The 17440-nt window shown below is 40.6% G+C and overlaps 1 protein-coding gene, 1 non-coding gene and 1 pseudogene across 2 annotated transcripts; 2 read left to right on the top strand and 1 right to left on the bottom strand.

The window, feature by feature from the left end:
- Positions 1-6493: 6493 nt before the first annotated feature.
- LOC104784046 (F-box protein At3g60790-like) lies at positions 6494-7703 on the top strand. The gene is made up of 3 exons (XM_087509099.1): positions 6494-7106; positions 7213-7383; positions 7486-7703. The coding sequence occupies exons 1-3, from the start codon at positions 6846-6848 to the stop codon at positions 7687-7689; spliced, it is 636 nt and encodes a 211-aa protein (XP_087365225.1). The 5' UTR covers positions 6494-6845; the 3' UTR covers positions 7690-7703.
- Positions 7704-7762: 59 nt separating this feature from the next.
- LOC104784045 (cytochrome P450 71B8 pseudogene) lies at positions 7763-15678 on the bottom strand (annotated as a pseudogene).
- Positions 13331-13437, top strand: LOC147946108 (small nucleolar RNA R71). The gene has a single exon (XR_015597911.1). It is a non-coding gene; the product is annotated as a small nucleolar RNA R71 (small nucleolar RNA).
- Positions 15679-17440: the final 1762 nt, after the last annotated feature.

The raw sequence follows: 17440 nt of genomic DNA, 5'->3' as shown, positions 1-17440 counted from the left end.
ATTTTCCCGGAACTTCTAACTTGGGAAGTCTTTTCAAAGATGGAGCATGAATGTTCTTCTCTCGAGCCAAGAACGCCTTAACCTCCACCAAATCCTTTTCTTCAACCACAACATCATTGTAAACCTTCTTAAACAAAGATATATGCTTTACTGCCTCTGTAAAGAGAATGTCAGCGATGAACTCACTTATAGCTTCTTTGTACCGAGCTGGTGTTCATATATTTTGCCCTGTTTTCCCTTACTATATTCACATATTTTGCATGATTTTCTATCTCATTTGTCCATTATTGCATAGTTTTAGAACTGTTTATGCATTAGAGTAGATTTGCATTGCATTTGCATAGTTTCTTGCATAAACAGGTGATTTTGGATCCTAAGGAGCATGGAAGTGATGCTGAAGAAGATTGGAGCTGTCAAGAGAAGGAAACAAGGGATTTGGAGCTGAAGAATCAAGGTCCAGAAGTCCACTCGACCACCCACTCGACCAAGCACTCGGCCGTGTGCGGAGAAGGACTCGACCGGATGGGAGAAGCAAAAGAAGAGCCACTCGACCAGCACTCAACCGAGCACCCTTTTTCTCTTTAAGAAAGTGTAGATGGGTTTGGAGAACTTCTTTTTAAGAGGTACTCGATCGAGCACCCTTTTTCTCTTTAAAAAAGAAGAACTTCTTTTTAAGAAAGTGTAGATGGGTTTGGAGAGAATTGGACTTGGAAAAATGGATTCGCAAGCCCACTCGATCGGCCCACAAGAGGTACTCGATCGAGTGGAGGGAGAAGAGAAGTTCAAAATTTGAATTTTGGTCAAGTACTCGACCACGTGCTATCGAGTAGTGGGGTCGAGTGGCAGCAAAAAGTGAGTCAATGATTCCCAATTCAAATTTGAATGGTATGGATGCTCCACCTTGTCTCTTTGTCCCCTTAGCCTCTTTATAAAGAGATAAACTCGATCCTATGCTTCTCACACTCTCACATTTGCTTAAAACATTAAAAATCTAGTTTAAAATCTCTCTCAAGTTCATCTTCTTGCTCAAGCTTAGTTCTTTTGGTTTTTGGGTCACTAACCTATTAACTTTGAGTTTTGAGTCTATTCATTTTAAGTTTTCTTTCAAAATGTCTTCAAGGACAACAAGATCATCTCAACAAGCCATCGAACACTCCTTGAATCGACGTGATGCACAATTAACATCAAGAAGGCAAGCTGGTGGAGATACTCAACCACCCACTCGAGCAGCAACTCGACAGAGTGCGGGTTCGAGTAGGCGGTCGAGTGGAGTGCCGAGAAGAAGACATCAGCGAGTTGAGGAGGATCCTGAGCAAACTGAAAGTGAGGAAGAGATGTACTTCACTCTTCAAGAACACATGAGGAGGAACAAAGCAAAAGGAAAGAGGCCAGCTGAAGATCAACAACAAGAGGAAGAAGTTGAGAGTGAGAGTGAAGAAGAAGAAGAAGGAGAAATGGGAGAAGAAGAACAATCATGTGGACTAACTACAAAACAGCTCTATGAAGCCTTCATGAGGATGAGCTTCCAAGGGACAAGATATCCACACAAGGAGACCATGGAGAAGCTGGGAATTGCTGAAGATGTGGAGTTTCTTTTTGAGAAGTGCAACCTAAGCAAGTTCATGAGTTTGTGCATGGAGGGGTATAGAGAAGAGAGCTGTGAGTTCTTAGCCACCATCAAGTTTCACTTCTACTCAACAATGGACAAGGAATCTGGACCTGGTTGTTGGGATTTCACCATCAAGAGGAAGAAATATGAGCTTTCATTTAAGAAGATAGCCAATATCTTTGGCTTTGAAGTTGGTAGTCAAAGGAATATGATGATTCCAAGAGAAGAGCTCTTCTCTGTTTGGGAAACTATTGGAGACAACTACACCTACTCATCCTCCAAGTCCAAGAGCTCAAAGATAAGGAGCCCAATCCTAAGGTACTTCCACAAGGCACTAGCAAACACTTTCTTTGCTAGAAAAGAGACTGGAAATGTGAATGAGGGAGAACTCAAGATGATTGATGCAGCACTCAATGGTATCATCCTCCAAGCAAGAAATGGTACCATCATCCTTGGGAGTAGTGTGGAGACTGATCTTGCCATGCTCCTTATTGACCAAATGATATACTATAGAAGTTGGGTGAGCAAGTTGCACAAAAGGGGCTCAACTGGAGTTCTAACCATTGGAGGCATCATCACTCTAATGCTAGTGGCTGCAAAAGTACCACTTAGAGGAGAGCAAGCAAAGCCAAGATGGATTGACACCAACTACCTCACCTCTACTCTCATTCTAGCCAAAGAGATGCACAATGGGAAACACCTTTTCAACTTTGAGCTTCCAACACTAGGGAAGACTCAACTTATTCTACCCAACAAGGAGCTTACAACCATAAGTGAAGGGGTGAACATTGATTTTTGGCCAGCTGCTGAGTTCTTGTTTGATGGGACATCCCAAGTGAGAGTGGATGAAGCTGGAGATGTAGAGATGGCTGATGGGGAAGAGCAATTTTACTTTGAAGACTATGAGCCAAGCCCAAGAGATAGTAGAAGAGTGAGAGAGACTAGTAAGAAGTTGACACTCCTACAAAAGTGGAACAAGTGGCAAGGAAAGAACTTTGACAAGCTGAAGAAGAAGATGGGAAGGATGACTAAGTCCATCAAGGGTTTAAAGAAGGAGATTGCTGAATTAAAGAGTGGGAACTCTTCACCAGCACCATCTAGCCCTTTGAGGAGGAGTAGCTCAACAAGAACATTTTCTAGAGCTGAACTAGCAGTGGAACCAGTAAGAGCTTCAATGCATGAGCCAATTCAGAGGAGGAGAAGGACAAGTCGCCCAGAACAACAATCGGCAAGACACTCGACCAGCTCACTCGAGCAGCCACTCGACCGAGCACCTCCAATGCACTCGGCCGAGCATTTGCCCAGACCTCCTTATGGTTTCCCAGCTCCAGCAGGCTATCCCTATGGCCAAGCTTACCCTACCATCCCTTCCCAATACTTCATAGATCCAGCTCTCTTGCAGCAGTACTACCAGCAGCAAGGCCAACAATTTTTCCCACCACCACCCATTCGGCAACCAACTCGACCATGCCACTCGACCGGGCACTCGACCGGGCACTCGACCGAGTACCAGTTGATGGCCATAGTCGAGTTGCCTCCTTCTCCACCTCCAAGTCCACCACAAGACCCCCACTACACATATGAAAGCATGAATGAGGATGTAGACAACTTCTTCCACAATCCATGAGGTAACATCATCACCTAATTTTTGTAAATACCATTGCATCTCTACTTTTGTTTTGTTTTAAGTCTTGAATCTTCTCTCAAATTTCTCTTACACAAGGGACTGTGTAATTTAAGTTTAGGGAGGGTTTGAGATAGTATTTGATGCTGTGTTTTGTTTTCTTATTTCAATTTTTTAGCATAATCATGTTAGTACTTGCATTTCATCTATGGCATAGAAAAACCCTAAAAATTTGAAATTTTTTGCAAAAATCTTTACAAAAACAGAGTGATCATGTAGTTTGCATTGCATATTAGCATCTTGTTTAGCTTGTTTCATATAGGACTGTTTCATAACAACATTAGGGATCTATGATGAGTTTGCCTTGTTAGCTTGTTTAAATTCACTAAACTAGGATCAATGCCCAAGTTAATAGTACTTTGATGCTAGTTGAGTGGTTAGAAGCATAAGGTTGAACCAACTCTTGAATTCCTGCATTGCATTTGGTCTAAATTGAAACATGTTGTGATTTAATGCCATTTCCTATTTATAAAAACCTAATATTGACTTTTAATTATCAATTTGTGCATTGCTTTAAACTCATGGATACCATATACATATTTGGATCATCTTTTTCCTTTTTACCACTCTTGTTGATCCAAGTAGCTGATTGCACCATTAAAATCAGTTTCCCCTACCCTTAACCAATCCTTTTTTTCAAGCCATGTTTATTCTTGTGTGTGTGAGGCCTTTTTGGGATTGAGCTTGGTAGAAAGTGTTAGGTTTGAGCTGACAAGAATATTGCCTTTTGTAATTCTAGTTTGCAATTTTCAAACTAGATAGGACTAGGTTGTTTAGTTGTTGGGTTTGGGACTTGGTTGTTTTGAAAAAGAAAGAAAAAGAAAAGAGAAAAAAAAAAAAAAGGTTAGAGTCTTTAGTAGGGGAATGTGTTTAAGTAAATTTAAGCTCTAGTGAAAGAATGGGAAGTATGGGTAGAACTAGGATCATTTGGATCATCAGCATTGTGTCTTCTTGGGGATGATCAATCACTGTTCATTTGGGTGATGAAAGGAGCCGTTAGGAGTGAATCGACGGAGGTGATAGTAGGAGAATCGACGGAGGACGTGGTTGAGAGAATCTCCGGCGTGGATTTCATGGTGGTTGATTCGAAACGCCACGAGTTCATCAAAGCGTTGGGATTAGCGAAAATGAGCAAAATGGATGCCGTTTTGGTGTGCAAAAACGCCACGCAGAAATCTATCCCCGGGTTTAGATGGCACAGAGTTTTAAGACGAGGCACACGTGTCGTGAGATCGGTGTTCTTACCCGTTGGAGGAGGATTAGATATCGCACACATGGGAGCCAGTGGTAATAATGACTTGAAGAAGCTTCCTAGCCGTTGGATTAAATACATAGATCCTCAATCTGGAGAGGAACACTTGTTTAAGCGCTAGTCAACGTTACCATTTCTATAATCATGTAATATATAGAAAAGAATCTGGCCCCAGTCAACAAAGTTTTGATGATTTGTTTCCAACTGTATAACTTTTCTTTTGTTTTGAGGATTTTTTGCTAAAAGATCATATACTTTTGAATTAGATGATGAGAACAATATTGTTAATACGAAATTTGCAAACATTAACCTTAATGCTCTTTATTTTGATAAGAAGATCTTCAACTCTATTTTTAGGACAAGAGTTCACCCACTCGACCGCTAAGGAAGCGAAGTTAATATATTGAGACCATAAGTTTGTGTAAATCTCGGTTAACAAACGGTCCGGGATAATTTAAAAAACAAATTATCATTTTTGGTTCGTACGTGTGTCCAACAGTGAAAAATTCACTTTCTTCTAAAGATAATTTTATATTTTATACAGAATTTTTTTTTCATTTTTGTAACTTTAATAAAATTTGGGAGTATTAGCTTGAATGGATATTTTGTTTCCTTGTAAAAATAATTGTCCTATTAGACTAATTAATTTCCATGTATCTTTTTATCTTTTTCCAAATTTATTGGTCAAGCTGACTCAAGAAGTGTCAAAAAACATTAATTACTTGGCTTAAATAAATAAACCTACAATTAGGCTTCAAACTTGTGGTTGTATAAATAAGTAGTTTTCATAACAACAGCCTCTCTATCCCTCTCAAAGTTGATACTATTAATCTCTTCTCTATCTCTCTCAAAGTTGATACCATTAATCTCTTCCATCTCCTTGTAATTTTCCAAGTCAATATGGCATTTTACCTTATCTATTCAACAATGGACGCTACACAGTTATTATCATTCTTGGAGCAGGCGTCCTCACAGCCACCACCACCACCACCAGTACCATCAAATGCAAGAAGGACACCATCATCAGCATCATCTGAAGCAGGAGGAAAAAGGATCCGAACTGCTGATGACATGGACCTGATAAACAAACTTCCGGATGAACTATTGGAAAAGATCCTTTCGAAAGCACCCTTTAAATTTGCTGTCAGAACAAGTTCTGTATCTAAGCGATGGGTGAACTTGTGGAAACGGACGCCTCATTTATCTGTGGACATGAGTTTAATCATGCAAAGAGGTCATGATAACCAAGATTCTAAGCGTTTTTCGAAGGGGTGACAAAGGTTTGTTGAGTTTTCTTTTCCCAAATCTTTACTTGCGCGTCTATATATTATAGGGTTTCATTTTAATCTTTTCTTTGTGAAGATGAAATAATACATAGATAGGTCGACCTATAAACTGATGTTTAGATACATTATATATATATATATTTTTTTTAAGTTGTGTGGTAGAAGAAATGTTCTACACACATACGGGGATGAATTCAAAAGTATTTAGATAACCTCTGAAGTGAGAAAAAAATTACAAATGACAAACTACCTCTTAAACACACTTGTTAATGTTTGATGGAAACATCATTTTTTAACAGTTTATCACGCCAATAATTTAACTTATGATCTACTATATAATATATATATATATATTAGATAACAGTTTTCACGCCAATTAACTAATCTACGATCTACTGACTACTGTATTAGATAACAGTTTCTCGTGTCAAAATCATAAGTTATCTTTGTGCAGGGAAAAACCGTTTTCTAATATAGTAGATCATAAATTTGGTTGTATAATGACTATTAATTACATGCATTTAGATTGTATAGTTAATGATAATAATCCAATTTAGGTTTTAGTTTATTCCATGTATATGTTTAAGTACTGTTAATATATGATTTTAACAGTTTACAAGTATTTTTAAATTTTAATTAATTTGTGTTCTACAGACTATAAACAATCATCGTGACTGCCTAGAGAGCTGCAGAATCGGCAGTTGTGTATATCAATGTGAAGATGGTACGCTCGAAAGGTGGGTCCAAACAGTGACTCGTCTGAAACATACCAAAGAGCTTACACTTGTGAACTAAATTGTTATCACGGGACCTATAGGTGGATACAATACGCTCAGGTTATCCCCAAGTATATTCTCTCATCAGAGTCTCACTTCATTCTCACTCACTCGATATTATCTAACAGAGGCAGAGGCCTTCAAAAGTTGTTGCAATCTTAAGACCCTAAAGCTTTGTGACATCATTGCCGATGTTAGTATCCTTAACAGTATTTTCGAAGCTTGCTCCTCTCTCGAGATGCTTGTGTTGATCATCACATCCCTGAGCAGACCTGGTGTGTTGAAGATCGAGAACAATAACTTAGAGTTCCTCCAAGTGGTTTGCCCTACTGTGATGAATAAAATGGAAGTCATTGCAGCTCGTTTGGAGATCTTCGACATCAAATATATCAACTGTAATGAATTCTTCCTCAATGCTCCTAAGGTCATTTTTAATAGAAGTTGTTGGGTTGCTGGTAAATACCCTCAACTCAGCTACAACATTTCAAGTCTCGCTCAGGTACGTACTTACATATATAACTTAATTAGCAACACTATGTTTTCATCATATATATGCATATAGTTATAATGACATGTTGTTTGCTCTGTATATATATGAACTTTAGGAGAAAAAAAGAATATGGTTTGAGCTTATGGTGAACGAATACTATAAAATGAAATGGAAGGGATGTTTATCCGTGAGAGTAGACGTGACAAATCCAAAAGAACTCCTCATTTTGAAGGAAGTCTTACTGATGTGGGGTGAAGAAATGAGGGAGCTGGAGATCATATTCAAGGTACACATTAATTTACTTTCATGCATGTTTTTAGATAACTCTGATCAGCTTTCTTTCGCACTCATATATATATTGACATGTACATATTTGCCTTTTAATTAGGACGGCAATGCTCGTGGAGAAGATCAGGGTGATCAATCTTCTTTTATCAATGGTGGAAAACCATTTCCAGATGCTTTCTTCGGGGTTGCTACTGTTTGGATGTATAATTTCGATCGTTCGAGTGAAGTGCAATTTGCATTAGTGTCACGTTTTGTGAAACACGGAACAGTGATTGACAAACTCATGAAAAAAGAAGCGACTTAACTTGCTCTCCAATCTATTACTTAGCTTTCTTAAGCTATTACCTAAGTTCTTAAGCTATCTCTAACATAAAAATTTAAAGATTGGTACTAATTAAGAGATTATTCACACTGACCGACATCATTGCTATGAGATGATCGGAAGTGATCTGGAAAGAAGTGAGATTAGTGGGTATATTGATCATATCCAACATGGCACTGACGAGGTTGGAATTATCTTGGAGTTGTCCAATCTTTAGTTGCTCATCGATCACATCTTGAAAGAAATTGGTGAGTTTGGAAAAGGCATTGTTCATCCTCGAATGCCGACCGGAGATCCGGTCTACAAGCCAACCAAAACCCGTGGGTAAGAAGTCAGTGAGTGCCAAGATGCAAACGTTGGTTTCTGCCTCTAGCACCAGCTCTTCAAGTTTGTCCATATCGGTGAAATTGTACTGTCGGAAGTTTCGTCCAAAGGCTATTCTAAATATGGTACCGGCAGTGAAGGAGAAAAAGGATTTCCTCAAATCTATTAGGGTTTGTGTTTGAGCGGATTTTGATATTTTCTTGACCAGCAAGTCACCTTCTTCCTCTCTAATATACCTGAAAGACTTATGCTTTTTCGGACTAAAAAGCTCTAGCCCCACAATCTTTTTCATCTCTCGCCAGTCTTCACCATAGTGGGTGAAACCAATGTCTTTAAAGTTGCGAGAAAACAACCCGTTTGCGACCAGCTTAGGTCTGGACCAGCTTAGGTTTGATAACACAGAGTTTTAAACCCTATTTTCCTACTGCAAGTGCACAGCAAAGAAGTAGTACTTAGGGGTCGAATCCCACGAAGACCAAGTTTTACTCTATGGTTCTATTGGTTCAATTTCAAGCTAAGACAATTCGAAGTTGGGTTTGTTTGGTAACAATAACGCGATTAAAACGGTATAAAAAGGCAATAAGCAAAACACTAGATCAGGGGTAATTCTCGGGAATTTCAGAGACAACAACTAAACAACTATTCAGGGCATAGATTAAGTACCAGTCTAGAACTCAAACATAAATATAAACTGATCCACTGTCGTGGTATCAATAACTCTATCTGATCGATTCTGTGCGGAAACGCGGAGCACATGCTCAGACATCCGGAGCACATGCTCAGACATCCGGAGCACATGCTCGGCGGTCCATAAACCCTAAACTATCGTTTGAGCCCAGAATCGTAGACAAACATTAAAGAACAGGAATGATAAGTTCACAAATCACCTACACATCAACTTTCGCAGGTCTAGGATAATTTGCCCACTAATGTCTTTTCTAGCAACCTATTACACTTTTGATGAATAGATAAACCTAGAATCATAGATTGGGTGATTAAATCAACCTAAGCATTAAGTCTAACAATAGTGAAGACAATCGATTATATAAAGCCCTATTTGTGTTCTGTTGCTAACCCATGAAACCCCTTTGAAACCCCTAATCTAGCAAAGAAATCTACTCAGACATAGAGAAATGAATAGCCAATATAGATGAGAAATTCAATAGCATCAAAATAAAAAGGGTTCAGAGATTGCTTCACAAAGTAGCCGCTCTTCTCCCCCACAAAACGTCGCTCAAAAACCCAAAAGAAAAGAGTATATTTTCTCTCCTAAAAACCCTAGGTTAAATAGCATACAAGTAGAGAAAAATAAGGAAAGAATCCAAATCAAATCTCCCTATTAAAAATCGATCTCCTCCCTCTTTCTCTCACAAAGGATCGCCTAAAATAAGGGGAATTAGGCAGGGAATCGGCGCCTAGATGCTTGCCACGTGTCGTCATGAATCCGTAGAGTTGGGAGCATGTGCTCGGAAATCGGGAGCATGTGCTCCTGGGTCTAAAATCAGCTTTTCTGCTCCAATTCAACTCCTTTATGCTCCGATTGCTCCTGCTGTCCAATCCTTGCTTTTAGCTTCCTAGCCTCTTATTATAACCTGAAAAGGACTCAAACAACTACAAAACTATCAAATAAACGGGGTCAAAGTGAGTCAAAACCGTAACATATCAACTCCCCCAGACTTAGATCTTTGTTTGTCCTCAAACAAACTCAAACCAAGCGCCAAGAGAGCCAAGGTGGGAACTCGCAAAAATCTCAGAAACCGTGAGTAGACCATGACCTGCAGACCACATGTGTTAGAACAAGCTATACCAAAAACTTCTCCAGCAAACATCTCCAAAACCAGAACCATAATTGACAATCAAACCCAGAAAAAGATCACTTTCCAGACAAAGGCTCTTTACATTCAATTAAAATTGGCGTGAGCTTCTCATTAAGGGCATTAAGCTAGTGAAATCGAGCCTTGGTAGATAAAAGGCTGTTTTAATGGTGGAGCTATAGAGTGTTTAGGGGTTACCATTACTTCGAAAGAGATGCAGGATATCGCACAAAATGGTAAGGGAGAGCGTACTCATTGATGTCCACAACCTCTAATCACTCTCCTCTTCTTATCTTCTCAAACTCAGCCTCTCTGTTCTCCTCAGGTTACAACGCATGCTCTGGGGTGTGTAACACTAGCTCTGGTCCCTTTCCATCATCCTCAAACGTTTTTTTTTTTTTTTTTTTTTTTTTTTTTTTTTTTTGTTTTTTTTGTGATGAGAAATTGTAATGAAGGATGATGGGGGATCTTCTTCTGATATTGCCCCTGGAGCATGTGGACCGTATCCTAGGCTCTCTCTCTGCTCAAAACAACTCGCGGACTCAGATGTATATAATTTCGGAGCAGGTGCTCGCTGGGTTGGAGCACGTGCTCTGTCCGTCCGGCTCTTTCCTCTTTGGTTCTCCAGCAAGAGCGAGTTAGAGATTGTGTCAGTCATGCTCTCCCCGACCGTTTTGCACATAGCTGCACAGAATGAGAAAACAAAAATACAAGTGCAAGTGGTTTGAAAGGAGGTTAGGCTCGGGGTGGGTACTAACTTAAAATGAGCTAGCTATTCAGGATCAGCAAGATTGGCAAAATGAATAAGAAGTCCTGAATATGTGACATGTTCCCTATCCTAATGCCCAAAACGAGAAGAATTTAAATCCGGTTAGGTTCCAATAAAGTAGAGTCTAAGTCTTTCCAGTGAAACCTTAATGGGATGAAGCTTTTCTGGCCAAGGGAAGGGTCCGAATGTGAAGAGGTATTAGCTCGTCTCTGTACTCTTAGTTCTGCAACAATGGTCACTAGGAAACGGTCAAACTCACAAATGGTTAAAAACATCACGGATTTCGGTCCTAATTCCCACAAGTTTTGGTTCGACTCACATGACAAACTGACTCAATAAAAAGAAAAATAAAGAAAACAAAGGTCATAGATGACCCTCCCCCGGACTTACTTCACACCGTCTCCGGTGTGAAAATAAGCCAAAAAGAGACCTAGACAAGAAGAAAAATAAAGATAACAACAAAAATGAAAAGAAAATAAGGCGGATAGGACAATGATGGTGTGTGTAACCGTGATCAGGCGTCGGAATTGTCTGGGCTCTCCCTCTCCGAATGGGCAAGGCGGCGCCTCCGACGTGGTGGATAATAAAGCAATCTAGTCTCAAAAATCACTGAAATCGGTCTGCGCCTGGTGGGCATGGGCCTGAAATTCATTAAACTTACCTGGCCCAATCGCTCTTCTCTTTTTCTTCTTTTGTTTTTAGTTTGCCGAGCATGTGCATCGGGTTGCTCGCGTCCTGCGAGCATGTGCTCCGCATCTTTTTTTCTTTTTTTCTCAGTTTGCCGAGCATGTGCATCGGGTTGCTCGCGTCCTGCGAGCATGTGCTCCGCATCTTCTTCCAACATTCCTTCTGCCTTTGTCAAGGCAACCTCCAACGGGTCGAGAGTGAGAACTTCATCGGTAACCTCATGTGCAACCTCTGAACCATCATCAACCACAAAAGTCTGACCATCTATCATAGGTTTCTTGAGCAGCTTATTCATCTCAAACCTTGCAATCATATCCCCCAGCTGGAGATCGATCGCTCCCCCTTGCACATCTATAATCGCACCAGCTGTGCATAAGAATGATCTACCTAAGATCAGGGGGTCACGTGGTTCTTCTTCAAGTTCCAGAACCACAAAGTCTGCTGGTATAAGCGTGTCCCCTATCTGGACATGTAAATCCTCCAACACTCCTATGGGGCGCTTGGTGGATCTATCCGCGAATACTAACGAAATCCGTGTAGACTTGAACTTCGTGTATCCCAGCCTTTTAGCCACTGAATATGGCATAAGGTTCACACTAGAACCTAGATCACAGAGGGAGTTTGCAAAAATCGTTTTACCGATTCTCACGGATAAGACAAATCGCCCTGGATCATCTCTCTTCTTTAGCACTTTGTTTTGCAGCACAGCACTGTACTCTCTTGAAACCATCATCACGTTCTCTTCCTCTGACACTCTCCCAGAAACCAACCCTTTCACATATCTCTTCAAAGCAGGTATCATCTGAACAGCTTCAGCTAGGGGTAGTTTTACCGTCAATTCTCTCAACATCTCCTTGCACTTTGCATCCTCCAAATCCTTGCGAGATTTCTTAGGAGGAACAGGGTAAGGAACCCTAGGGATGTACACGCGTGCAGGAGGTACCTCAGTTGGAACGGTCTGATCGGGAGTCGGGAGCACGTGCTCGCTGGATGGGAGCACATGCTCGCCGGATGCTTCGGCTTCTTTTTGACTCAACGGTGGAGTCTCAGCAGCATGTTGAGGAAGGTATTCTTCAGCAATACCCTTGCCCTTGTCAATCCTAGCGGATGGTGCTTCTCTAGGGGGTAACTTATTTTCTCCCCTTAGCTCAATCGCATAGACATACTCGTTCCGCGGGTTTGCTTCCCCTTTTCCGGGCAGAGTCCCAAGAGTTCTTTTCACGGCTTCAGCAGTCTGTGCAACCTGAACATCAAGCTTCTTCACATGTGACATTACTGCCTCATACTTCCCATTAAGGTCATTGTACATGGTATCGACCTTAGCGTTGATTTCCACTGAAGCTTTTTGTTGATTCACCAAGAGTTGTTGCATCATGTTTTTCAGCTCATCCTGAGAGCTGCTAGCAGATGAAGGTCCCAACTGCTGGTTAGTGTAAGGCAGTGCTTGCTGAGCGCTTGTATATGCCTGCTGGTTCCCCCCTTGGAAACGGTTTTGAGTGGGCACAAACTGTTTGCCTTGGAAGTTGTTTGAGAAGGTTTCCTGATAACCCATCTGATTCTGAGCTCCTTGCTGCGGATACACCTGATCCTGAGGGTTCTCCACGTTGGTGCTTCTATAAGACAAATTTGGATGGCTTCTGTAGTTTGGGTTGAAACCCCTATTCTGCACAAAACCTTGCCCACTCACATAATTAACCTCCATCGTATCATCCTCTCCATCACAAATCTCCTGAGCTAGCGGCATGTCTCCGGTCTCATCGACAAAATGGACAGTTTTCTGACTCCCCTTCAGAAGAAGGTTCACCTTGGCTGTCAACTCATCAATCTTTTGCGTATCGACACTGTTGACCTTCACGGATCTGTCATACTCGGGGCCTTGTTGCTGGAGCTTGCAGCTAGGTTCTCAATCAACTGATATGCTCCTTCCTTAGACTTTGTCATAAAATCCCCATTGCTGGCCGAGTTGAGAACGTTTCTGTAGTCCCAGTTAACTCCATCATAGAAAATGCCCAGGATCTGTTCATCACTGAATCCATGGTGTGGACACTCTCTACGGTACTCTTTGTACCTCTCCCAAGCCTCGCAGAAGGCTTCTCCAGTGTGCTGTTGGAACGATGAAATCTTGTTCCTCAGGGCAGCGGTCTTAGCCTTGGTGTAGAAATGGTCCAGAAACGCAGACCTACACTATTACCATGATGTCAGAGACCCAGGTGGCAATGACTTCAGCCAACGTGAAGCTCTATCCGCAAGAGAGAAAGGAAAGAACTTGCACTTCAGGAAGCCTGGCGGTATCCCATTTGAACCAGTGGTGCTACATATCTCCTCAAAATTCTCGATGTGGTCCATCGGAATCTCAGCTGGGAGACCGTGAAATAGGTGCTGCTTCACTAGAGAGATCATCTGTGGCTTGATCTCAAAATCTTGGTTCGGATTGGTAGGAGGAACAATCGCCGCTCGGTTGGTGTAGGACACATGTGGGTTATCCTTGTCCCCAATGGATGGTTGCGGCAGCGCGGCTCTTTCGTGTTGAGCACAGAGCAACTGCCCCAATTGTTGTCGAAGTTGCTGCAACTCGGCAGCCATATCCTCATTGTTTCTGTTGTCACCCATGTTGACGGATTGAAACTTTCTGTTCTTGCGGTTTGTTCTTTCTGCCAAAGAGAGCTCTGCGGCTGACAAAGCAACTAGTTCTTCGGTGTTGTTTCTTCTTGTAGATCTTCTTGACATGCACCTGAAACACACGCAAAGAAGAAGCAGAAAGACAAATCAGTAAGGTCTTAGTCTAGTAATTTCGCCGAAAACCAAAGGTAAAATTTTGGTCCCCGACAACGGTGCCAAAAACTTGATAACACAGAGTTTTAAACCCTATTTTCCTACTGCAAGTGCACAGCAAAGAAGTAGTACTTAGGGGTTGAATCCCACGAAGACCAAGTTTTACTCTATGGTTCTATTGGTTCAATTTCAAGCTAAGACAATTCGAAGTTGGGTTTGTTTGGTAACAGTAACGCGATTAAAACGGTATAAAAAGGCAATAAGCAAAACACTAGATCAGGGGTAATTCTCGGGAATTTCAGAGACAACAACTAAACAACTATTCAAGGCATAGATTAAGTACCAGTCTAGAACTCAAACATAAATATAAACTGATCCACTGTCGTGGTATCAATAACTCTATCTGATCGATTCTGTGCGGAAACGCGGAGCACATGCTCAGACATCCGGAGCACATGCTCGGCGGTCCATAAACCCTAAACTGTCGTTTGAGCCCAGAATCGCAGACAAGCATTAAAGAACAGGAATGATAAGTTCACAAATCACCTACACATCAACTTTCGCAGGTCTAGGATAATTTGCCCACTAATGTCTTTTCTAGCAACCTATTACACTTTTGATGAATAGATAAACCTAGAATCATAGATTGGGTGATCAAATCAACCTAAGCATTAAGTCTAACAATAGTGAAGACAATCGATTATATAAAGCCCTATTTGTGTTCTGTTGCTAACTCATGAAACCCCTTTGAAACCCCTAATCTAGCAAAGAAATCTACTCAGACATAGAGAAATGAATAACCAATATAGATGAGAAATTCAATAGCATCAAAATAAAAAGGGTTCAGAGATTGCTTCACAAAGTAGCCGCTCTTCTCCCCCACAAAACGTCGCTCAAAAACCCAAAAGAAAAGAGTATATTTTCTCTCCTAAAACCCCTAGGTTAAATAGCATACAAGTAGAGAAAAATAAGGAAAGAATCCAAATCAAATCTCCCTATTAAAAATCGATCTCCTCCCTCTTTCTCTCACAAAGGATCGCCTAAAATAAGGGGAATTAGGCAGGGAATCGGCGCCTAGATGCTTGCCACGTGTCGTCATGAATCCGTAGAGTTGGGAGCATGTGCTCGGAAATCGGGAGCATGTGCTCCTGGGTCTAAAATCAGCTTTTCTGCTCCAATTCAACTCCTTTCTGCTCCGATTGCTCCTGCTGTTCCAATCCTTGCTTTTAGCTTCCTAGCCTCTTATTATAACCTGAAAAGGACTCAAACAACTACAAAACTATCAAATAAACAGGGTCAAAGTGAGTCAAAACCGTAACATATCATGCAAGTCTCTAGGTCATGTGTTTTGAGAACTTCTTTAGCTGCTTCCTTGGAAGAGAACACGGCCATAGGGACGACCCCGAAACGGAGAAGCATCACTGGTCAATGTTCTAAAGAGAGCTTGTGAAAAACACTGTGAAGCGATCTTCCAAGCTGGTGCAAGTTTCCTATGATCGGAAGACCTGTAGGTCCCGGAGGAAGCTTCTTTTTGGAAGGTAAAAGCTTACTCAATATGATCAAAAAGAGAGGGAAAAGGAAGAGAAAACATAGGAAGATAGACATGGTTCTTGTCTTTTGTTTGTCTTTGTATTTTGGAGTGATGACGAGTCCTCGCGCGAAGAGGCAAATATATATGCAAATTCATGGGGCAATGCATGTGTTTGCTTTGTAAGAGCATCATTAGTGGAGCAACCCTTCTAAGTTACTCACATATTACTTAATTATATAATTAATACTAAATTAACTTAAGTAACCCTAAGAGAACTTAATCAAAATCATCTCTCCACTAGAGAACCCCAAAGAAGGTTGGTCAATCATTTAGATAATATTTTTTTAAATTCTGTTTATTAATTATCAAATTTCAATCTCATTCACATAACCAAACCATAAATTTCCTAAAAATACATATCCGAGAATACTCTTTGCAAAATCACTAGAGTGAAAGGAGTTCAACACTTGCCAAGAGCAACAAAAGGATAATAAAATCGGAAACAAGTCATGATAAACAACTTCATCGAAACTCACTGCGACTAAAAGCGTTTCATGATGATCATACTCATATCCAAAGCTATTCTCTTCCTTAACGAGAGGATTCAAAGTAGTTGGTTTCTAATGAATCCAGACAGGAGTTAAAGACAGCTTCTAGTTACAATTTCGTTGTCTTAAAGCAGAGCATTGAGTTAAAATTACGAGACCAGCTTAACCTGTGTTTACTTAACAATAATAGTACTACCACTGTGTATATGTCCTCTGACTCATCATCATGTAACAATGGTCTTGAACCAGTCCCTACAGCAGCAATTCAATGCCCTACGACTTCTAAAGGAACATCTAGCCAAATGCTAATACCTTTATGCATATACTTCCGAGTACAAAATTGTAATAAAAAGAAACATTGTTACCAAATGATCTGAGTTTCACATTATATATCACTACTGGGAGTTTCAAAATTGTAATAACCTCTTTGGTTATGAGTCTTAGACTCTCAGTTTGTGAAGTACCAAGCGATTGAATTGCACAAACTTCTCAATATCTTGCTACTTCCATCCTGCTAGCTTCAGGAAGAGGCAAAACGATTATTAAGATTATAATTTTCTTATATAAACAACAAAACAGCAGAGCCAAGACTTTTTCATATTCTCTTGATCCGAGATTTCATTAAGTGTGTACATGTTCTGCAGGTGAAAAGGATAACGGTTACCTCAAAAAAGTTGTCGACACATATCAAAGCATGAATCTTCAATCCCTTCCTAATATTAGGGTTACGCCGATTTAGACTCCAATTAGCCTCCGGATGACCATCAACTATCGAGATTTAGCCGGAAAATTCAACGATTCGATGTGAATCGATTGATTTTTCTGATGGCGAAGAATCGCCTGTTTTGTCGCCCACGAACGAGAGAGAAGAGAGAGATGGTGTCGGGAAAGAATGAAAGAAAAATTTAGGAAAAAAAAAATAGCTTTTATATTTCTGACTCCACCAATCGAAAAACGCCACGTCGTGCGGGTTGCTCCAATTGCTTCCCACAGCACCGATACTCTACTTGTTGGACTCAGAAATGAGTTTTTTATTAATAAGATATTGGGTCCCAAATGTGAGAGTAATCCACTGAGTATTCCCAGTAAAGATGGTCTAAGTAAATCAAAGATTTTGACAGAGGAATTGAATTAACTAAGGTGTTTAATGGGTTATGGGTCCATAAAGAGACGCCTTGAAAAACATAACTAATTTAAAGGCCCAAAAAATTAATTAAGATTTAAAGCTCTCTCTATAGCTAACCAAACCGACAACATTATGTGGTAATATACAAACCTAAACATTTTT

This window comes from Camelina sativa, chromosome 4, assembly GCF_030686135.1.
Source record: "Camelina sativa cultivar CO46 ecotype springtype chromosome 4, ASM3068613v1".
In the NCBI taxonomy this organism is placed as follows: domain Eukaryota; kingdom Viridiplantae; phylum Streptophyta; class Magnoliopsida; order Brassicales; family Brassicaceae; genus Camelina; species Camelina sativa.
The sequence above is the reverse complement of the archived record's forward strand: the minus strand, read 5'-3'. Positions and strand labels throughout refer to the sequence as shown.

What these genes read in the sequence shown, in the direction of transcription:
- LOC104784046 (XM_087509099.1), top strand. Translation starts at nt 6,846, where the DNA reads ATGCTTGTGTTGATCATCACATCCCTGAGCAGACCTGGTGTGTTGAAG. An exon ending in ACATTTCAAGTCTCGCTCAG is followed by an intron (nt 7,107 to 7,212) that starts GTACGTACTTAC and finishes TATGAACTTTAG; the next exon opens with GAGAAAAAAAGAATATGGTT. An exon ending in AGCTGGAGATCATATTCAAG is followed by an intron (nt 7,384 to 7,485) that starts GTACACATTAAT and finishes CCTTTTAATTAG; the next exon opens with GACGGCAATGCTCGTGGAGA.